The sequence below is a fragment of the Eptesicus fuscus genome, chromosome 15 (assembly GCF_027574615.1).
Source record: "Eptesicus fuscus isolate TK198812 chromosome 15, DD_ASM_mEF_20220401, whole genome shotgun sequence".
NCBI lineage: Eukaryota > Metazoa > Chordata > Mammalia > Chiroptera > Vespertilionidae > Eptesicus > Eptesicus fuscus.
The window spans coordinates 73,941,783-73,960,451 of record NC_072487.1 but is presented as its reverse complement, the minus strand read 5'-3'; the positions used below and the strand labels follow the sequence as shown (position 1 = coordinate 73,960,451).

Here is an 18,669-nt window from a genome sequence, read left to right as displayed (position 1 = left end):
TCTGATGGCTGTATGTTCTTCTTTAAGAAACAGATGCCATGCCCTCAGGTGGTTAGAGCTTCATCCCAATACACCAAGGTTGTGGGTTCCATTCCCACACACAGGGCACAAACAGGAATCAACCAGTGAAACCATAAACAGGTGGAACAACAAATCAGTGTTTCTTTCTCTTCCTCTCTCTCTCTCAAATTAATAAATAAAAATTTGAAGAAGAAAAAGGCAGACACCGTGATTTATTTAGTTGTTCTCCTAACGTTGATTATTTCCCAGACAGCCGTTATAAATGATGCTCCTGTGAGTGACCTGCTGGTTTGAGAACTCCCCTTCCTATTATTGCCTTTGGCTGGATTCCTCCAAGTCACCAGGCAAAGGGCAGAGCACCTTCGTGTCCGGATGGAGAATTTGCCAAATGCTTTCCAGAAAGCAGGAAACACAGGGAGCCAGCGCTGTCTTCCCTCCTGCACCCTTCACCAGCACGAGCATTATTTTCAGTGGTTTTCCGTCTTCCTTTTTTTTTTTTTTTTTTTTTACTTTGGCAATTTGCTAGACTCACTTGGTGCCAGGTGCCAGCGCTAAGCATTATGTAATATCCTCCTCCCCCACCCCAGAGTGGGAACATCCATTTTATAGGGCAAGAAGCGGGCTCAGGGAGGACGCCCCCAATGGCCAGGGGCGCCTAGGCACAGGGTCCGAGCCCTCATTCAAGCCCGGACTTCTCCAACGCGAGCGCCCGGATCAGGTGTCGGTGCGCTTGGCCCTGGTGGGAAGCCAGGGCGACCTCCACGCGCCTCTCCTCTCCCTGCCAGGCCCGGGTTTTCTGATCGGAGAGTACGGAATGCCGCGGCGCCCTTCCCTGGCGCTCCCGGCCCTGCAGGGATAAAGCCCACCCCTCAGGCCCACCTTCGAAGCCACCAGCCTCCCGGTGGCCCCTCACTCAATGGCGCCACGTCTCCCGACCCCGGCCCGGCCCGCGCTCCTTCGCGTCCCTAAGTCCAGGCGCAGTTAGGCACCTGTGCCGCCCCCGCCCCGCGGGGCTGCGGTAGGGCTGTCCGGAGCCTTAGGCCTCACCTGTCACCTGACTGAGCGCTGCTAGACACCCAGGTCTCTCCCTGAGCGCGCGGGGTCCGCCCCAGGTCTGCGCGTCCCCAGCGCCACCGCGCGCCCGCCGCACAGATCCGCGCTCAGGGTCCCGGGAGCGAACCGCCCGCGGCGGGGACAGACCCGCTGAGCAACGGCTGCGGGAACGGGATCGCTTTGGAGTAACCACGGGTTGTTTGGCTCCGTGACTCGTCTAGGGACAGACGGAGGGGCGTAGGGCCTCGGGACAGAGCCGGAAAGAATCCCTCCCGGGAGGACCGTTTCGGGGTCAGGATGAGTTTTTATCATGAAACGCAGCCCTCCGCCCCCGCTCCCGAGTCAGCACTTCCAAACGCACAGGAGCTGGTTGGGACGCGGGCACATGCTTTCCCCGGGCGGCGCCGGGCGCCCCACTCCGGGTTCCCGAATGCCCAGCAGTCGGCTGCACGCCCCCTCCCCTCCGAGCCCCGCGCGGGGCCCCAGGATCGCGGGACCGTGGCGGCCGCGGGGCGGTCGGTTGGGGACGGTGCTCCTCGAAGTCGCCCGCTATGTCCTTCCCGGACCACAGACGCCTCCGGGCGACAGACGGACCTCGGGCTCAGAGCCGCCCCTTCCGGATGCGGAGGACGCGGGTCGGAGGGTCCGCGCCGCCCAGGGCCCCCTCGCAGCCCCGAGTCGCGCCCACCCACCCCCGGGCGCCAGGTGAGCGGGCGCCGCCCCGCAGCGTGACCCGCGCGCGGAGCTGGATCTCGCGACGCTGCCCGCGGCGCCGGAGCCTCCGGTCCTCCAGGGGGCGCTGCCCGGCGCGGCCCGCTGCCCCGCCTTCCGAGCCGGCAGGCCCGGCTGGACTTGCGGGAGCCCGGGAGCCGAGATCCGAGCCCGGCCCGCGCGCGACCCGCCCTGCCCCCGGGGGAGGCGCGGCGGCGGCGGCGGCGGTGCGGGTGGAGACCGTGCGGTTCCTGCGGCCAAAGCCGCGCCGGGAAGCGAGGTGCGCGGGCCGAGGACGGCAGCGGGCACGGGCGGAAGTCTTGGGGGGACACTAGAAAGGAGGTGCGGGCTGCAGGCAGCGGGGTCCCGGGCGGTGCTGTGTAACGCTGCCTGCTGCTGCTGCAGAGGAAGGGATAGCGGAATGGGGGGCGGGGGGGGCGGGGGCTTGCTCCTACTTTGTTCCTGGGCGCGAGGGAAAGGCTGAGGCTCGGTGGGGGAGGTGCTGCTCTTACTGACACCGAGAGGCACAAGGGAGAGGGTGGGAGTGTCAGAGGGGCTGGGGGGGAGGCGGGGAGGGGGAGGGGGCTGGCCTCCGGAGAGAAAGGCTGCAGGAGTTGGTGTATTGGGGTCAGATGCTCCCCCTGGACCCTGAGAGTTGGAGAGATGGAGGACGGGTTGGGCCTTTGAATTGGGGGCTGTTGGCAGGATTTGGGGGACATTGGCGGGAGGGTGGTTGGCTCCTGCTGTTGGGAGAATTGGGGGCGTGATGATGGGGCGGGCAGCAAATGTGGCGCGGCCTGGGCAGGACTGGGAGAGTAAAGCTCAGCTGGCAGGACTAGTATTTGAGGGCGGGGTGGGGGTGGGGGACCACGGACGGAGGAGAGCTGGCCGGGCCTGGGGTGGGGAGCCCAGACTTCCTCCCCTTCCTCCCCAGCCACCATGTTCAACCAGCTCCAGCAGCAGCAGCTCCAGCAGCAGCTCCAGCAGCAGCAGCAGCAGTTGCTGCAGCTCCAGCAGCTGCTCCAGCAGCCCCCGCCGCAGGCCCCCCTGCCCATGGCCGTGAGCAGGTGAGTTCCCCCGGGAGGGGTGGCGGCTCTGGTCCTGCTCCTCAGACCCAGGCCTTGGAGACCCCTTCCCAGCCCTTTCTCCCAGAGACCTGCCTGTTTGAGGCCTGCAGGTTACCATTTCCCATCCCAAGGCGGGCAGAGAATGCGGGGGAGGGTCTCAGGAAAGAGGCTCTCCCGGTCACACTCTGACACCCGCTCTCAACACACAGGGGGCTCCCCCAGCAGCAGCCACAGCAGCAGCTTCTGAATCTCCAGGGCACCAGCGCGGCCTCCCTCCTCAGTGGCTCTGTGCTGCTACAGAGAGCTCTGCTTTTGCAGCAGCTGCAAGGTACGGCCACAGGCCCTTCTCACCGCGTCTTAGCGCCCGCTTCCCAGCAGCCCCCAGGTCTCACCAGATCCACAGAGTAACCCTGACAGGGAGCTACTGGCGGCATCCCAGTTTACAGACGGGACACCCAGGCTCTGGGAGGTACAAGTTGCTCAGCTGCAGGCGGGTCTGTCTGGCCACACACATTGTGTGCCCTTGGCCATGTTGCCGGCTCTGTGGACAGCACGCGGCACATTTCACTGGCATTCAGATTACATGAGATGCTAGATGGAAAGACCTTGTTTTGACCACCCTCCTCCCCATCCCATTTGACAGATGAGGAAGCTGAAAGTCCAGAGAAGGGAAGTCATTTGCCCTGGGTCACACAGCACCCACAGCGGCTGAGCTAGACCAAGGCCTGAGCCTCCTGACCCCCTGGATCTCTGAGTGGGTGCTTTAAGCCTGTGCCCTTGCCTCAGTTTCCCCATGTGGAGAGCAGTTTTTCAGCTCTTCTCTCCAAGATGCTGCTCCTGATACTTTCCAAGAGACCTCAGCCCCTTCGGGAGTAATCCAGGGGCCCAGTGACCCGGGGCCAGCTCATGTTCAGACCCAGGCCGTCCCATGGGTGGGTGTGACTTGCCAGCCTGGACTCTGTGCTGAGGCCTTTACAGACCCAGTTCCTTGACTCTGCTAAGGAGAGGTTCACTCATGACCCCAGAGCGGGGCCACGTGCCCAAGGTCACAGTGAGTAGGTGTGGAGAGGGAGGAGTAGAGCCCAGATCTTCCCACAGAGCTGTGCGCGGAGACGCTAGACTCTCCTGCCACCAGCAGGGTCTGCAGCCAGGGCCACCTGGGTGTGATGGTTCTGGGAGCTGACATGTAAATGACAGGCAGCCCTGGCTGGTGTGGCTAAGCTGCCTGGATGTCATGCCATGCACTGAAAGGTTGCTGGTTGGATTCCTGGTCAGGGCACATGCCTGGGTTTCGGGCTCAATCCTCAGTGGGGAGGTTTGGTGAGGCAGCTGATCGATGTTCTCACATCGATGTTTCTCTCTCTCTCTCTCTCTCCCTCTCTCTCTCTCTCTGTCCTTTTTCTCCCTCTCTCTCTCCCTCTCACTCTCCCTTTCTCTCTCAAAAAAATCAATTAAAAATCTTAAAAAAAGAAATGATAGAATTGTACACCTGAAATCTATATAATTTTATTAACCAATGTCACCCAAATAAATTCTATTTTTAAAAAATCAACAACAAAAAGAAAGAAAAAAATGACAGGTAGATGAGTGGAGAGAGAAAACCACACACAGGGACCCACAATAGATACATATATTTCCCCCATTTAAAAAGTTACACTCTTCAAAGACAAGTGAACAGAATATTTTAAAAAGAGGATAAGGAAACCCAGATTACCGTAGGTACCTCACTCACCTCCTGCAGAACAGAACCACCTGTCGAGGTTTGGGTGTGTTTCCTCCCATTTTTTTCCAGGTGCAGCCGTGGGGGGTTGTGTGTGATTGTGGTTATGGACACAGTGAAATGCTGCATCTTGTTTCTCACTGCATAGAATGGCGTGATCATTTATCATATAATCTGACTTCTCTGGAAAGATTGTGTTTAGCAGCTGTTTAATATTCCACTGGAGGGATGTGCCCTTGCTTACCTCAACCTTCCCAGCCATTTCTTCCTTTTTATTTTATTTTATTTTTTTTTAAAATAACACTGGGATGAATATCCTGTTTGAGACTATTTTTTTAGAATGGATTCCCAAGAGTAGGATAACTGGGTGGTGGGGGTGGGGGATGGGTATTTTATGGCTCTTGATAAGTATTGCCAAATTGCTTTCCTAAAGGACTGGACCAGTTTGCAATGTCACCAGCCACGTATGACAGTACCGGTCTCACCATGCCCACAGCAACACTGGGTATTATATGTTTTTTTATATATATACACGTGTATATACATGTAACTTACTAATTTGCTTGGCAAAAAGCTGTATTATTGATGTTTTCGTTTACATTTCTTGGAGTGCTAGTGCAGTTTAACATTTTATAATGGTCTGTTAAGCATTTGTATTTCTTTTTGTGACTTGTCCATGTCCTTTGCCATTTTTCTTTTTATTTATTTTATTTTATTTTTTTTTTTGCATAATCCCTTAACTTTTTTTCATCCGTCCACAAAGGGCCCTCCCCCCAGCTTTCATTCTGTTCTCTGTATCTATAAGTCTGTTTCTGTCTTGTTTTGTTAGCTTATTTTGTTCATTGGGTTCCACGTATATGAGTGAAATCTTATGCCTTTGTCTTTCTCTGACTGGCCTGTTTCACTTAGCACAATGCCCTCCACGTCTGTCCACGCTGTTGCAAAGACTAGAAATTTCCTTCTTTTTTACGGCCGAGTAGTATTCCATGTGTAATTGTACCACAGCTTTTTTTTTCATGATGAGATATAATTTTAACTCAACATCAGCTTTCTTACACACAACAATTATAGTTTAGTTACTCTGTGTTTCCATTAAAAAGTTGTAAATTTTAACAGCTACAGCTTCTTCTCAAGTGATAGAACGTAACAGAGTTTATGAATATAAAACAAATCAAATGCATCACAACTAATTCCAAAAATATGGCGGCTCCACAGTTGTTTTAATTTACAAGGAACATAGTTTGTACCACAGTGATGAGCTCCAGCGAACATTGCCTTCAGCGCTGTGCCACCGCTTTTTTATCCATCCATCCGTCTCCTGACGGCCCCGTGGGCTGCTTCCAGATCTTGGCTATTGTAAACAATGCTGCAGAGAACACAGGGGTGCCCATATCCTTTTGAATTAGTGTTTTGGGTTTCTTCAGATACATACCCAGAAGTAGAACCACTGGGTCATAAGGCAGTTCCATTTTTAATTTTTTGAGGAAACTCCATACTGTTTTGCACAGTAGCTGCTCCAGTCTGCATTCCCACCAGCAGTGCACAAGGGTTCCCTTTTCTCCTCATCCTCGCCAGCACTTGTTGTTGGTTGACTTACTGATGGTAGCCATTCTGGCAGGCATGAGGGCTTTGTCATTTTTCCTAGGGAGTGTGCCATCTTTTATCTCACTATAAGAGCTGGTTGGCGTTCTGTTCTCTCCCTGCACATCTGTGTACATGTATTTGTTTTAAGTCCATGTTCATTGAACCCTCACTATATACAAGGCACACTCGTATGTCTCATTGGATCCTCCTAAACACGGTGAGCCAAGCACTATTATTATCCCCATTTCACAGATGAGGGAACTGAGGCCGAGAAGGGGGAACTGATTTGCTCAGGGTCACAGAGCTTGGACAGTCGAGTCTGGATTAGAATAAGCTGTCACTGCACATCTGACGCATGCCCTGAACCCCTGTGCTTTCCCTCCAAGCCTTGGGGCAAGAATTTGAACCATCTGTTATGGCTCAGATACTCCCCAAGCACTGGGATGCTGAGCCTGAGGAGGTGTTCCCCGTGTGGTTGGGGGATGGGCAGTGAGAAGTAGACCAGGCAGTTGTGCAGCTGGTCCTAGAACAGGCAAGCTCGCGCCTCTGGGGCCTGGGAGGCTCTGGCGAAGCCTCCAGAGGAAAACACCTACACGGAGACCCGAAGGGTAGGTGGGAGGCAGTGGGGGCAGAGGTCCCAGGTGGAAGGAGCAGAGGCCGGAGGAAACCAGGCTTGTCTGAGGGATACACGGGAGCCTATAGCTGGAGTCAAGGGGGCACGTGTGGGGCGAATAGAAAGAAAAGATGTCAGGGAGGAGGGCAAGGCGGGACCTGGCACGCTGAGCAGCAGGGAGCTATGGAAGGGTTTAGGCGGGGAGGGTAGGGGGGGGAGGGCGAAGTGAGATGTGGTTTTAAAAGATCACCCTTCGCTGCTGTCCAGGGCGAAAAGTGGCTGACATGCAGGGATGAAGTGGCTTTGGAAGGGGCTGGGAGTGGAGCTAGAAAGGGGAGTCAGGCTGGACTGGGAAGAGGGGGAGGGCATAGGGTTGGTGGGGTTTGGTGGTGGCTTGGTGGGGGGATAGAGAGAGGGAGGAGTCAGGAGGACCTCCCAGAGACCCCATAAGTCCTCCACTTTGTGTCTTTTGCGTCATCAGTAGAAACCATATCTACCCTGCTGATGGCTGGGCCTAGTGTCTGGGGCCAGGCATAGAAAGCTTACCACCCAACCAAATGTTAAAGTGCCCTTAGCATTTATGTGAAACACTGTGTAACATGAAAACACGAGAATGCTCCGCCCGCAACGTGTTCTAATCCCTCTTCTCCATCTTCTTGCCTACAGGTAACCTTCGCAGCTACAACCTGGCCACCCCGAACCTGACAGCCCCTAGCCTCACACCCCCCCAGATGGCCACCCCAAATCTACAGCAGTATTTTCCCCAGGCCACTCAGCAGTCCCTGCTGGGCCCCCCTCCTGTCAGGGTCCCCATAAACCCCTCCAAGCTCACCCTTTCAGGGCGGAACCCCCAGAAACAGGCCCGGACCACCCCTGATCGCAAGGTGAGTGGTGGCTGGGGGCGGAGCAGGTCGGGGTGGGAGAGGGCTGGCCTGGTTATCAGCTCTCCACTCTGGCTCACAGGGCAGGCCACACCCCTCTTTATGCCTTAGTTTCTCTATCTGTAAAGTGAGCAGGAGGTAAGTTGGACTTGTGTAGTGTTTCTCAAACTTGAAATATTCCTGAACCCCTGGTGGGATTTTTGCCATGTCCAAATATCATCAGTATTATTATTTACCTAAAATTTCTCTTTTAAAAAACAATTGAGCTATAGTTGACACATAACACTGTATTAGTTTTAGGAGTACCCTAACAATCCTCCTTAAAATCAGCACTGCCTGATGGAAATAAAATGCAAGCCATATATGAAATTTAAATTTTTCTAGTGATTATATTAACACATTGCGCACCAGTAGTTTTATTGCTAGCTTTACCCAGTGGCCAGATGAGTTTCTATTGAATGAGTACAAAAAACGTTTTACAAAGTCTCATACTTTAAAAAGATATTAGCTTGTAAGAACATGTAATAAATAACTTCAAAACGCAATGGGTATTTAATTGTAAGGCGTGCCTTTAACGTTTATGTAAAACACTGTGTAGCATGAAAACACGAGAATGCTTGTGATCCGCCCACAGTGTGTTAACAAAGCAAAACAAAACAGGTGAATTTAATTTTAACTAAGTATATTTTATTTAATCCAATATATTTAAAAATTATCATTCCAGAATGTAATCAACATAAAAAATGAGCGAGGCATTTTACATTTCTCTCTCTCTCTCTCTCTCTTTTTTTTTTTTTGTACTAAATCTTTAAAATCTGTTGTGTATTTTATACCAAAATCTCAGTTTGGCTTTCCACATTTTAAGTACCCAAAGGCCCCCACCTGTGGCTAATGCTCCTGCCTGGGATAGCACAGCTTGAAGTGAGCTAGCCTCTGCTCAGTGATTGATTGCTTGATTGATTTGAGAGAGAGAAACATTGACTTATTGTTCCGCTTATTTATGGGTTCATTGGTTGATTCTTGGATGGGCCCTGACTGGAGATCGAACCCGCAATCTTGGCACATCAGGATGATACTCTAACCAACTGAGCTATCCGGCCAGGGCCTCTGCTCAGTTATTTGAAAAGGAAACATATTATATCACTACCTAAAATATATATATTTAAAAAAAACAGTATAAAAGAAAGGTAATGGGGGTGAAACCATATTATAAAGCCCTGAACTCCACACTGGCCACCCGAAGGTTCTGAGCCGGCACCCCGGCTCCTTCCTGTCTGAGAGGGGTGAACGCTTCAAAGGGCGGGTCCCTCATAAGCAGAAAGACTGAGACTTGCAACGGGAACAACGTACTCCCCAAGACTGTCCTGGCCCTGAACGTCCCAGCAGCTCCTCACACACACCGTGCTCCTCAGAGAGGATTCTGGGGTGGGGGCAGTACCCCCTTTCCGCCTGCCCCCAGGCAGCCCCCCTCTAGAGGTGAGGCATTTCCCTCCAGAGAGGGGTCCTGGCCTCTGACCTTCCAGTGGGCCTCTCCTCACCTGGGCTTGTCTGTGACCACCCTACCCCCATTTTACAAATGGGAAAACCGAGGCTCAGAGTGGGGTGGAGGTCGCCTTGAGTGAGAGGGACCCAGAGCCGGGCTTCCTGACTTGAAGGCCGGTGCCGTGTCCTGCAGGTAGTTGCCGAAGGGCACGGAGGCTGATGTGGTGCGCGGTCCCGCTGAGCACTGCTCCCAGGGGACGTGCAGAACTAGGTTTGCCCTTCCTCCGAGCCGGAGGCCAATGCCCTTTCCTTGCTCAGCTCTCCTGTAAGAAGTGCATTTGGGGCTCTGGGTAAAGGCCTGGGGCAGGGAGAGGCCTGGGCTTTGGGGAAAGGGCATTGGCCTCTGGCTCGGAGGGGTGGGTGTGGGGGCAGAGGTCGTTTTCTATAGGAAGTAGGGGAGGTGGTGAGGCTCGGGGTGAAAAGAGAGTACTCCAGGCTACGAGAAGTCACAGGAGGGTTTCAGCCTGAAAGAGATGAGACACGTGATCAGGTGTGCATTTGAGGGGGATCCCTCTGAGCTGCTTTGCGGGGAAGAGGGTGGGGAAGTCAGCACGCAGTACCGTGGCCAGGAGAGGGCTCATGTCCCCCAAACCTGGATTTTCTTGACGTCAGCAACCAGATGGAACGCCCTAGACATGATCCCTGGGGAGTTTAAGATCACCTCTTGGCATCTCCGGGGCCGTTGCAGCTGCTCTTGGGCAAGGATGTGTTTGCAGGGGTGGCGGTGGGTGTCAGAAACGGTTTCTGAACGGAAGCAGGACTCCTCTTCTCAGACGATGCCGGTGGAGGACCAGGCAGGCCCCCCAGAGGGGTCTGAGGAAGCTGCAGAGCCCCGAGCGGACACACCAGGTGAGGGAGCTGCCTGTCCTTCAGGGGGGATGGGGGTTGGGGCAAGTGGGTGCCGGGTTGGTAATGGAGGCAGGGATCTTGGGGGTGAGCCCAGGCCTTACCTCCCAGAGATTGCTCGTGCTTTACCTGTCCCTGGCGGCCACTCATCTGCCCTTCATTCTAGACCAACGTTCCCCTCCCTGCCCGGGTGATGCTTCTAAGGAGAAATGCACTTCGGCACCTGAGCCAGAGTCCTGTGAGGCGTCTGAGCCACCAGCTAAAAGGTCGAAGAGGTAACTGGTGCTGAAACCCTGTCGGGGCCCAGGAGGCCTGTACTCTCATTCCTGTAAAGGCGGCGGGGGGCGGGGAGGGGGCGGGTGTAGCAGGGAAAGGACTCTTCAGGGAGTTGGAACAAGGAAAGGGCATTGGCTTCTGGCTCGGAGGAAGGTCAGACCTGATTCTGCATCTCACTTGGGAATGCGCCAGGCCAGACAGACTGATGTCTTCACTGTCTGAGCCACCGGAGACAGACGGAGTGGCCAGGATGGAGGGTGAAGACGTGCATCTGGGACCTAGGTGGGCGGGGGGGTGGGGGGGAGCTCTACAGGGCCTTGGCTGCATATTAGCAAGTCGTGGGAGGTGGGAGCAAGTGATCCCACCAATTTATTTAGGTGAAACGGGGGCCCTGGGAGCCAAAGGGGCTTGCCCAAATGCCCAGCTCGCATGTAGTAGAGTGATGGTTGGAACCTGGGTCTTCGCCTTTCTAGGGAGCCAGTTGGGAGACATAAACTTGATCTCCTTTGATCCTTTCTAGCTCAGAGGAGCCCACAGAAAAGGGACCCCCAGGGCAGCGGCAGGCGAAGGTCCAGCCCCAGGCCCGGATGACAGCACCGAAGCAGACGCAGACACCCGAGCTGCTGCCGGACCCACTGGAAGCCCGAGTGCGGCCACGATTCCAGCCACGGGTTCTGCAGATCCAGGCCCAGGTGCAGCCACAGACTCAGCCACAGATGCCGCCCGTGGACACCCAGGTGCAGCCAACGCTGCGGAAGCAGGCACAGACACAGACCTCTCCAGAGCACTTAACGCCGCAGCGGGCGCAGACGGAGGCAGAGCCACCGACGCAGGTGCAGCCACAGCTGCAGCCACCGGCACAGGTGCAGCCCCCAGGGCAGGTGCGGCCACAGCTGCAGAAGCAGGCACAGACACAGACATGTCCACAGGTCCAGGCGGGAACACAGCCCAGGGTCCAGCCAGCGGAGCAGCCACCAGCGCAACCTCCAGTGCAGCTGCCAGTGCAGCCACCGGACCAGACCGAGGGGCGGCCTCCGACCCAGCCACCGGTGCCGGCCTCAGGGCAAGCACCCGTTCCGGCTGATGCCACTCGGCAGGAGTCGCCGCCCAGTGCAGTAGAAGCTGAAGCAGGTAAGGGGGCGCTGGCTCCCAGCCGGCCCGGCGATGGGACAGCTCTGTCCGGACCCCTCTGTCCTCCCCTGGCACAGTCCAGCTCTGCCTGGGCGCTGCCTGGGACCAAGGGTTGGACCCAGAACCAGGTTTGGGGCCATTCACACCAGAGGCTTAAAGGCCTGGGCTGTGAGCACAGAAGGTGGCCCTGGGGCCCAGGTCCCTCGGGGTCCGGTGGGAGATGGGCCCGGGAAACAGCACCTGTGTCATTCCAGGCCTGGAGGAGGCCTCCCCGGAGCCGGTGGCGGCCCAGGGCAGCATGGAGGAGCGCCAGGAGGAGCTGACCGGTGGCCTGGATGTGGGAGAATGTGAAAAAAGAGCAAGAGAGATGCTCAGGGTGGGTAGAGCTGCTAATGTGGCAGCATGAGGACCACAGTGCCCAGCGGTGGGAGGGCCTCTTCCTATCCCAGGCCCCCTCGGGGCCCCCTCGAGTTTCCCCACCTGGGACGTGTGCCTGCAGCCTGGGCTTGTGGGCAGAGCGGAGTGGGTTTGACTGTGGTTCGTCAAACTCCTCCTGCTGTCGAGCTGCCTTCACATGCCTTTGCTCTGAAGATCTGATGCTATTTTGGGGACAAGAGTCCCTTCCAGCCTGCTCATCCCAAAACGGGAGCGTCTAGTCCCCTCCCATGGGTAACGTTGCTCTTTAGAGAGAGCGGAGTGTCAGCCCGGGCCAGGGGTTCGGGGCCCAGCTCTGCTTCACCATGGATTGTGGCCAAACGCGTTTCCTCCTTTGTGTCTCTATTTCTCCATGTCATGTGTTTGAGGGTGGGTGGGCTTTAGATTTAGGGGGGCCTGGCTTTGAATCCGGACCGCAGTGCTTCCCAGCTGTGTGAGCTTGGGCAGTCATCGAACAGCTTAGAGCCTCAGTTTCCCCATGGTAAAGGGGGCTCTCGGGAGGCCTGACGAGACCACGCTCATGGGTCTTTAGCCCTGGGGCTGGCCCACCATAAGCGTCCAGCTGGTGGTAGCTCTGCCCCTGCTCCTGGCGTAGGTGTGGGGTGCCGGGGGCTCCCTGAAGGTCACCATCCTGCAGAGCAGTGACAGCCGGGCCTTTAGCACTGTATCCCTCGCACCCGGGCCACGGTCCAGCGACTCCGCCTCCGCCCCCACTGCTGCCGCCAGCGTGCCGTCCAAGCAGGCACTCCAGTTCTTCTGCTACATCTGCAGGGCCAGCTGCGGTAGCCAGCAGGTACTGCCACCCTGCCCTGGGCAGCGGGTTGGTCGGGTGGAGGGCCTGTGTGGGCTGCCCAGCCCGCCCAGTCCGCGGCTGCCTGCGTGGCCACAGGGGGCCCCGTGAGCCCCGGGCCTGGCAGCTGAGCATCGCTCAGAGCACATGTTCGGAGCAGCCACGAAGGCAGGAATTCAGTCAGGCTGAGCTGGTTTGAATCGGCCCTGCCCAGCCCTGTGGACCTGGGAAGGGAATTCACCCTTTGTGCCTCGGTTTCCTCATGCGTCAGATGAAGAAACATTTAGAACCCACCACATCGGGTGGTTCTGAGGATTCAGCGACTCGACATTGAAGTCATGAGCCCCAGGCCCAGCCCGGAGCGGGCATCGCATGAATAACAGCATTATTAATTAATAATTAATAACAGCATTATTAATAACCGGGGTATTACCACCCCGGGTGCGGTAGTTACCCCCGCTACTCTGTGCCTTGCCGGAGCAGAGCTGGGAGACCTGAGAGTTCATCAGACTGCTCCTGGTCTTTTTTTTTTTTTTCTTTTTAAATATATTTTATTGATTTTACAGAGAGGAAGGGAGAGGGATAGAGAGTTAGAAACATTGATCAGTTGCCTCCTGCACACTCCCTATTGGGGATGTTCCCGCAACCAAGGTACATGCCCTTGACTGGAATCGAACCTGGGGCCCTTCAGTCCGCAGGCCGATGCTCCATCCACTGAGCCAAACCAGCTAGGGCTGCTCCCGGTCTTTGAGGCGCTCACACAGGCTCCAGGAGGAGCGGAAGCTCTGGCTGCTGTGTGCTCGCTCTGTGCCTCAGTTTACCACCCTTCTGTGGCCCACACAGGGTGGTTGTAAGAGAAATGGCTTCTCACTGGTGTTGGGTGGCCATGAAGCCGAGGTTGGAGGCCTCCTCCCTGGGGCCCAGCCCTGACCGCCTTCCGGGGCTCAGTCCTCATGCCCATCCCTCCCTCCCTCCTGCTGTAGGAGTTCCAGGACCACATGTTGGGGGCCCAGCACCAGCAGCGGCTCGGGGAGATCCAGCACATGAGCCAGGCCTGCCTCCTGTCCCTGCTGCCTGTGCCCCGGGACGTCCTGGAGCGAGAGGACGAGTGAGTGCGGGATCTCGGGGGCCCCGTGTGGGGGGCGGGCCGTCTCCCAGGCCAGGCCAGGCTGAGACGGGCCCTGAGTCTACCATCTGCAAGGTCTGCCTTTGTGCTAAGCATTGCCCTCCCCCAGAGGCCTCTTCACACCATTAACTGTGTGCCCTTGGACCTCAGTGTTCCTTGTCTGTACAATGGCCTCGTAAGGGGTGTGATGCAGGAACTCATGAACTAGAGCCTTTCTCAGGGCTCCATCCGGGCAGGAACAGTGTGACCGTCCACGTGGGAAGGACGTGGGCTGTGGGGCTGCTCCCCCGGCGCATGTGCGGACCCTGCCGCAGGGCCATGGGGGTGAGGGGCAAGAGCAGCTCTGGGGACCACAGGGCGTCACACTGAAGGATAAAGGTTTGCAGGGCCAGGTACCCTCAGGGGTGTCACTGTCCTGGCATCCCAGAAGCTTCTCAATCTCACTTCTCGCCCAGCTCTCCTTGTCCATATTCCTGTTTAAGTATTCCTCCAGATGAAGTTCCCGAGCGTTTTGTTACGTTTCCCAAAGAGCGCCTGTTGGAATTGCACTGCATTTACAGAGCACCTGGGGGAGAGGCTGTCTTTCCAGGAACGGGGTGTCACCTGCCCTTGTTTTGATTGTCGTCATTCAGAGAGCCGCCTCTGAGGCGCTGGTGCAACACCTGCCGGGTCTACTACATGGGGGACCTGATCCAGCACCGCCGGACGCAGGACCACAAGGTGCGAGGCCACACGCTGCCGGGCCCCTGGCTGTGCTGTCTCCATGCCGGGGGCTGGGAGGGCAGGAGTCCAGGCTGGAAGGGGAAGTCAGTGTCAGTCTTTGTCTCTGCGTGGCCATCCCACGGAAGTGTGGCTTCTCAACGAATCCGTCGTGTTTCTTCTTTGGGCTTCAGTGTCCCCGTCTGTCCGGCGCGGGCCAGGCACCATCTCGCCCTGCCGTTGAGCCATGGGGCTCCTCTCAGCGCGTATGCTCTCTCCTGTCTTCTCTCTGTTGCCATCTGCCATCCCATCGCGGAGCCAGTGGCACAGGGAAGGGACGTGCTTGCCGATGCTCTGGTACAGGGGCTGAGTGGAGCCAGCTGATGACAGAGGAGGTGGCCTGCAGCAGGGAGGCGAGGCCTCTGGGGCTGCCAAGCTGCACCTGGGGACCCTGCCCGCCACCCACTTGGTCTGCCCTCTCCCCCCCCCAGATCGCCAAACAGTCCCTGCGACCCTTCTGCACCGTTTGCAACCGCTACTTCAGGACCCCCCGCAAGTTCGTGGAGCACGTGAAGTCCCAGGGGCACAAGGACAAAGCCAAGGAGGTAACCCCAGTTCCCTCGGAGGACATAGGCTCAGAGAGGTGCAGAGTCTTGGCCAAGGCCACACAGCAAGTTGAGATTTATCCCAGCCCGAACTCCTAGCAGGTCCAGAGCGACTGAGGTTCCCAGGGGTGTGGGGTGGATGGCGTGTGGCACCTGGGCCACCCAGAGCTGACCTGAGCCCTGGCCCACTTCCTGGGCAGCTGAAGATGTTCGAGAAGGAGCTAGCTGGCCAAGATGAGGACCACTTCATCACGGTGGACGCCGTGGGCTGCTTTGAGGACGATGACGAGGAGGAGGAGGAGGAGGAGGATAATGAGGAAGAGATCGAGGTTGAGGAGGAATTCTGCAAGCAGGTGCTTGGCGGGAGGAAGGAATGTGGGAGGCAGGCTGGAGGCCGGACTCCCAGCCCAGGGGGGACCGCGCCCCACCTCCTGGGGCCAGGAGGCACTGTGCTGGCCTTTATAGGCACTAATGCCTGCTCCAATTCAGTATTGGTGGTAACTATTCTGTGGGGCTGTGTAAATACACCACAGTGACTACAGGTGGCGGTGAGATCTGCGAGGGAACAGCATCAGTAAGGGCGTGGGCGGGGACGATGCAGCACATACAGGAAAGGTCCACGTAAGATGCTGCTAATGATGGTAGCTCATGCAGTCCACGCTTTTTGAGCACCTACCTACCTGCATACCGGGCATGTACCCAGCACTCCTGGCAGAATCTCACCAACTGGGATGCCCGGTTGTGCTCAGATGCCCCGCTCCTCTGTCTCCCATGAGCGAGGAGCTAGAGAAGTGTGGACTCTCTTCAGTTTAACCGATGTTTCCGGAGCAGCTGTTCTGGGCCAGACCCCGGTGCTGGGATATGTGGGGACGAAGGCCTGGCCCCTGGCAGAGCTCACCCGTTCCAGCCCAGGGTGGTGATGGGCGGCAGAAAGGACGCAGAGGGACTGTGGGTGGAGGGTTGGCAGGGTGGCCTCCAGCCCCAGGCAGGTTAGGGGTGAGGCTGGCCTTGCTATTCAGTCAGAAGTGGTGTCCTGGGCAAGCCCCATGGCGTCTCTGAGCCTTTTCCTCTGTTCAAATAGTCCCCACTCAGGCTGTGAGGGTCCCAGCCCCGGCGGGCACACGGGCGTGGTTGTCACTCTTAGAAGCCACGTTTGCTTGCCTGGTGTGTGGGAGGCACTGTTAGGCATGGTGAGGCTGACATGGCTGGAGTCAGGTGGCCTCATCTGGAAGGGGCTTATGGCCAGGTGAGACGAGGGGTCCTAGGTCACGGGAAACCCATTCCCAGGACTGAGGTCACTGCAGCATCAGGTGGGAACTCATGGGCTGGCAGGGGGCTCACGGTGAATCGTGAAAGCAGGGCTTGGGGCCTACCAGGGTTTACTGCCCTGGCTCCTCCCTAAACCAGCTGTATGACGCCAGGCAAGTGAGTTAATGTTTTCTCTTATGTAAAATGTGTGAACCATAGGTGTTGGTTGTGAAAATTCAATGAGATGACATGTGCGATGTGTTGGGCGCACCTGGCATGGATTATGGCCACTGTGGGAGCTGAGATTGAGCTGAGACTACAAAGTATAGGTTGGGAAGGGTACTGTGGGAGGCAGGATCGGCATGTGCGAAGGCTCCGAGAATGCCACCTACCGCCTCCTCAAAATCAAGGGGACTATGTTTAAGAGCATGGGCGAGTTCTAAGCCCCCCCCCACACACACACACCTGCATTCAGGGGTGGGGAGCTCTGGGGGAAGGTAGATCTGAGGCCCACACTTGCATCTTTCCAGGTAAGGTCCAGAGGGGTAGCCACAGAAGAGCGGAAAGACTCAGAGGCCCACAGCCCCAACACTGCACATGGTAAGACCTCAGCCTCCAGGTGACCCCCAGATCCCGGCCACAGCATCCTGCCCAGGTGGCCTATCCTCTTGTCCCTTTCTCCCACCGGGAAGGTGGGGAATAAATGGGCCCCTAAAGGGGGCGGCACACCTGGCGGGTGTGGAGGAACGTGAGTGACAGACCCCGCTGTCCCGCAGGTGCGGACGTCATGGTGCCTGTGATGGGCTACGTCTGCCGCATCTGCTGTAAGTTCTACCACGGCAGCTCGGGGGCAAAGCTCTCCCACTGCAAGTCCGTGACTCACCTGGAGAACCTGCAGGTGAGCTGGGCCTCCAGCCCCACCCCACCCCGCCCAGGACTCCCTCCATCCCAACTGGGAGTGCCGGCCAGTGGCCACCTCCCTCCTGTGTTTGACCTCAGCTCCCAGACACACCCCCCGACAGGGAGGACCTGCGCACAAAGGGAAGAAGAGCCAGGGCGGGACGGGGCTCTTTCTGCCTTTGTTCTGGGGGAGAGAGGTGCTGAGGGCCAGGCGATGGGCGCCAGAGCTCTGGCCCAGGGAGGCTGAGCGCAGCACGCAGGGTCACACCGCACGGTCAGTGCAGTGCCGTCTCGGCCGGGCTGGGGAAGCAGCTGCTGGCCCGGAGTGCACCGGGCAGGGCGGGCCCTGCCTCATCGGCGCTCTCTGTGTCCAGAAACACAAGAAGGCCCAGGACCCCAGCCCTGCCACCCGGCCCGTGAGCCGCCGGTGTGCCATCACTGCCCGGAACGCCCTGACCGCTCTGTTCACCTCCAGCGGCCGCTCACATACCCAGCCCAGCATCCAGGACACAGCCAAGCCCCCCAGCAAGGTGACGACCCAAGCTCCCCAGCCCCCACCATTCCGGCGCTCAACCCGCCTCAAAACCTGATCGGAGCTCCCACAGCCACCTGGTGTGGGCCCAGATCTGTGCTTCCTGGGGGTCTGCATGGAAACTTGACATGGTTGGTGTTTTTACCCAGAAATCCAATAAAAGAAGGCAGCTTGGTTTTCTGTCCCCACCAGCACTCTGTCTGGGTGGACAGGAGAAGGGCGGCTCCCAGCCAGCTCTCAGTCTGACAGCCAAACAGGTTCCCAAACCAGAGATTTTGGGACCACAAGGCGCTTCACCTCTCTGAGCCTCAGTTTCCCTCTTAATAATGTATCAGGGCCAGGAAAATCGTCAAGTGAGATCTCATTTAATCTTCACAGTGCCTCTAGAAGGGAGGTCTTATCACCCAAATTCTAGATGAAGAAACGAAGGCCTAGCAAGGCCAAGTGGCTTGCTAAAGGCCATACACCTGGTGAGTGGCCAGGATTGGACTCCAGGCCTGGCGCTGGGCCCCAGCTCTCCAGCTGGATTCTGTGGGAGCTGGAGTACAGGAAGGGGGGCCCTTGCTGCTCCTCCGGTTCTGAGTTCGACATGCACTAATGGTGACCCTGCCTTCTCGTCAAGTGACTTGTGATGAGTCATCCGTGACTGGAGCCCAGGCTGAGCTGGATCTTTAGTTCTGCTATTGCCCCATTCGAAAAGCCCCTTACAGATAAGACAACCAGACCAACCCTATTGTTGGCCAGCTGGGGAGACTGAGGCCAAGAGCAGGAGGGTGGTGCCCAAGCTCCCACACCATGCCTTGGCGTTGGCTAAGTGAAAGCCCTAGTACCCAGAGAAGCTAAGTGCACCCACAGGTCACACAGCCTGTCCAGTGCTGTCTCACCCTGG

General features: G+C 57.1%; 1 protein-coding gene across 3 annotated transcripts; it reads left to right on the top strand.

Annotated features, from left to right (window-relative positions):
• Positions 1-1,909: 1,909 nt before the first annotated feature.
• Positions 1,910-17,956, top strand: CIZ1 (CDKN1A interacting zinc finger protein 1). 3 transcript variants are annotated; one of them, XM_054727113.1, is made up of 18 exons: positions 1,910-2,065; positions 2,720-2,852; positions 3,062-3,180; positions 5,006-5,077; positions 7,436-7,653; positions 9,966-10,041; positions 10,205-10,313; positions 10,835-11,147; positions 11,244-11,445; positions 11,700-11,821; positions 12,476-12,673; positions 13,654-13,778; positions 14,429-14,516; positions 14,987-15,100; positions 15,301-15,453; positions 16,879-16,948; positions 17,125-17,246; positions 17,623-17,956. In XM_054727113.1, exons 2-18 carry the CDS (start codon positions 2,725-2,727, stop codon positions 17,836-17,838), a joined length of 2,445 nt encoding a protein of 814 aa, XP_054583088.1. In that variant the 5' UTR covers positions 1,910-2,065; positions 2,720-2,724; the 3' UTR covers positions 17,839-17,956. The 3 variants fall into 3 exon arrangements, with proteins under 3 accessions (XP_054583088.1, XP_054583087.1, XP_054583086.1); XM_054727112.1 differs by having other exon boundaries at positions 9,951-10,041; XM_054727111.1 differs by having other exon boundaries at positions 9,951-10,041; positions 10,835-11,445.
• Positions 17,957-18,669: the final 713 nt, after the last annotated feature.

Bases quoted from the DNA above. Each gene is read 5' to 3' on its own strand.
- CIZ1 (XM_054727111.1), top strand. From the start codon at position 2,725: ATGTTCAACCAGCTCCAGCAGCAGCAGCTCCAGCAGCAGCTCCAGCAG. The intron at 11,446-11,699 runs GTAAGGGGGCGC...GTGTCATTCCAG, and splicing joins TGCAGTAGAAGCTGAAGCAG to GCCTGGAGGAGGCCTCCCCG. The intron at 11,822-12,475 runs GTGGGTAGAGCT...CTCCTGGCGTAG, and splicing joins GAGCAAGAGAGATGCTCAGG to GTGTGGGGTGCCGGGGGCTC.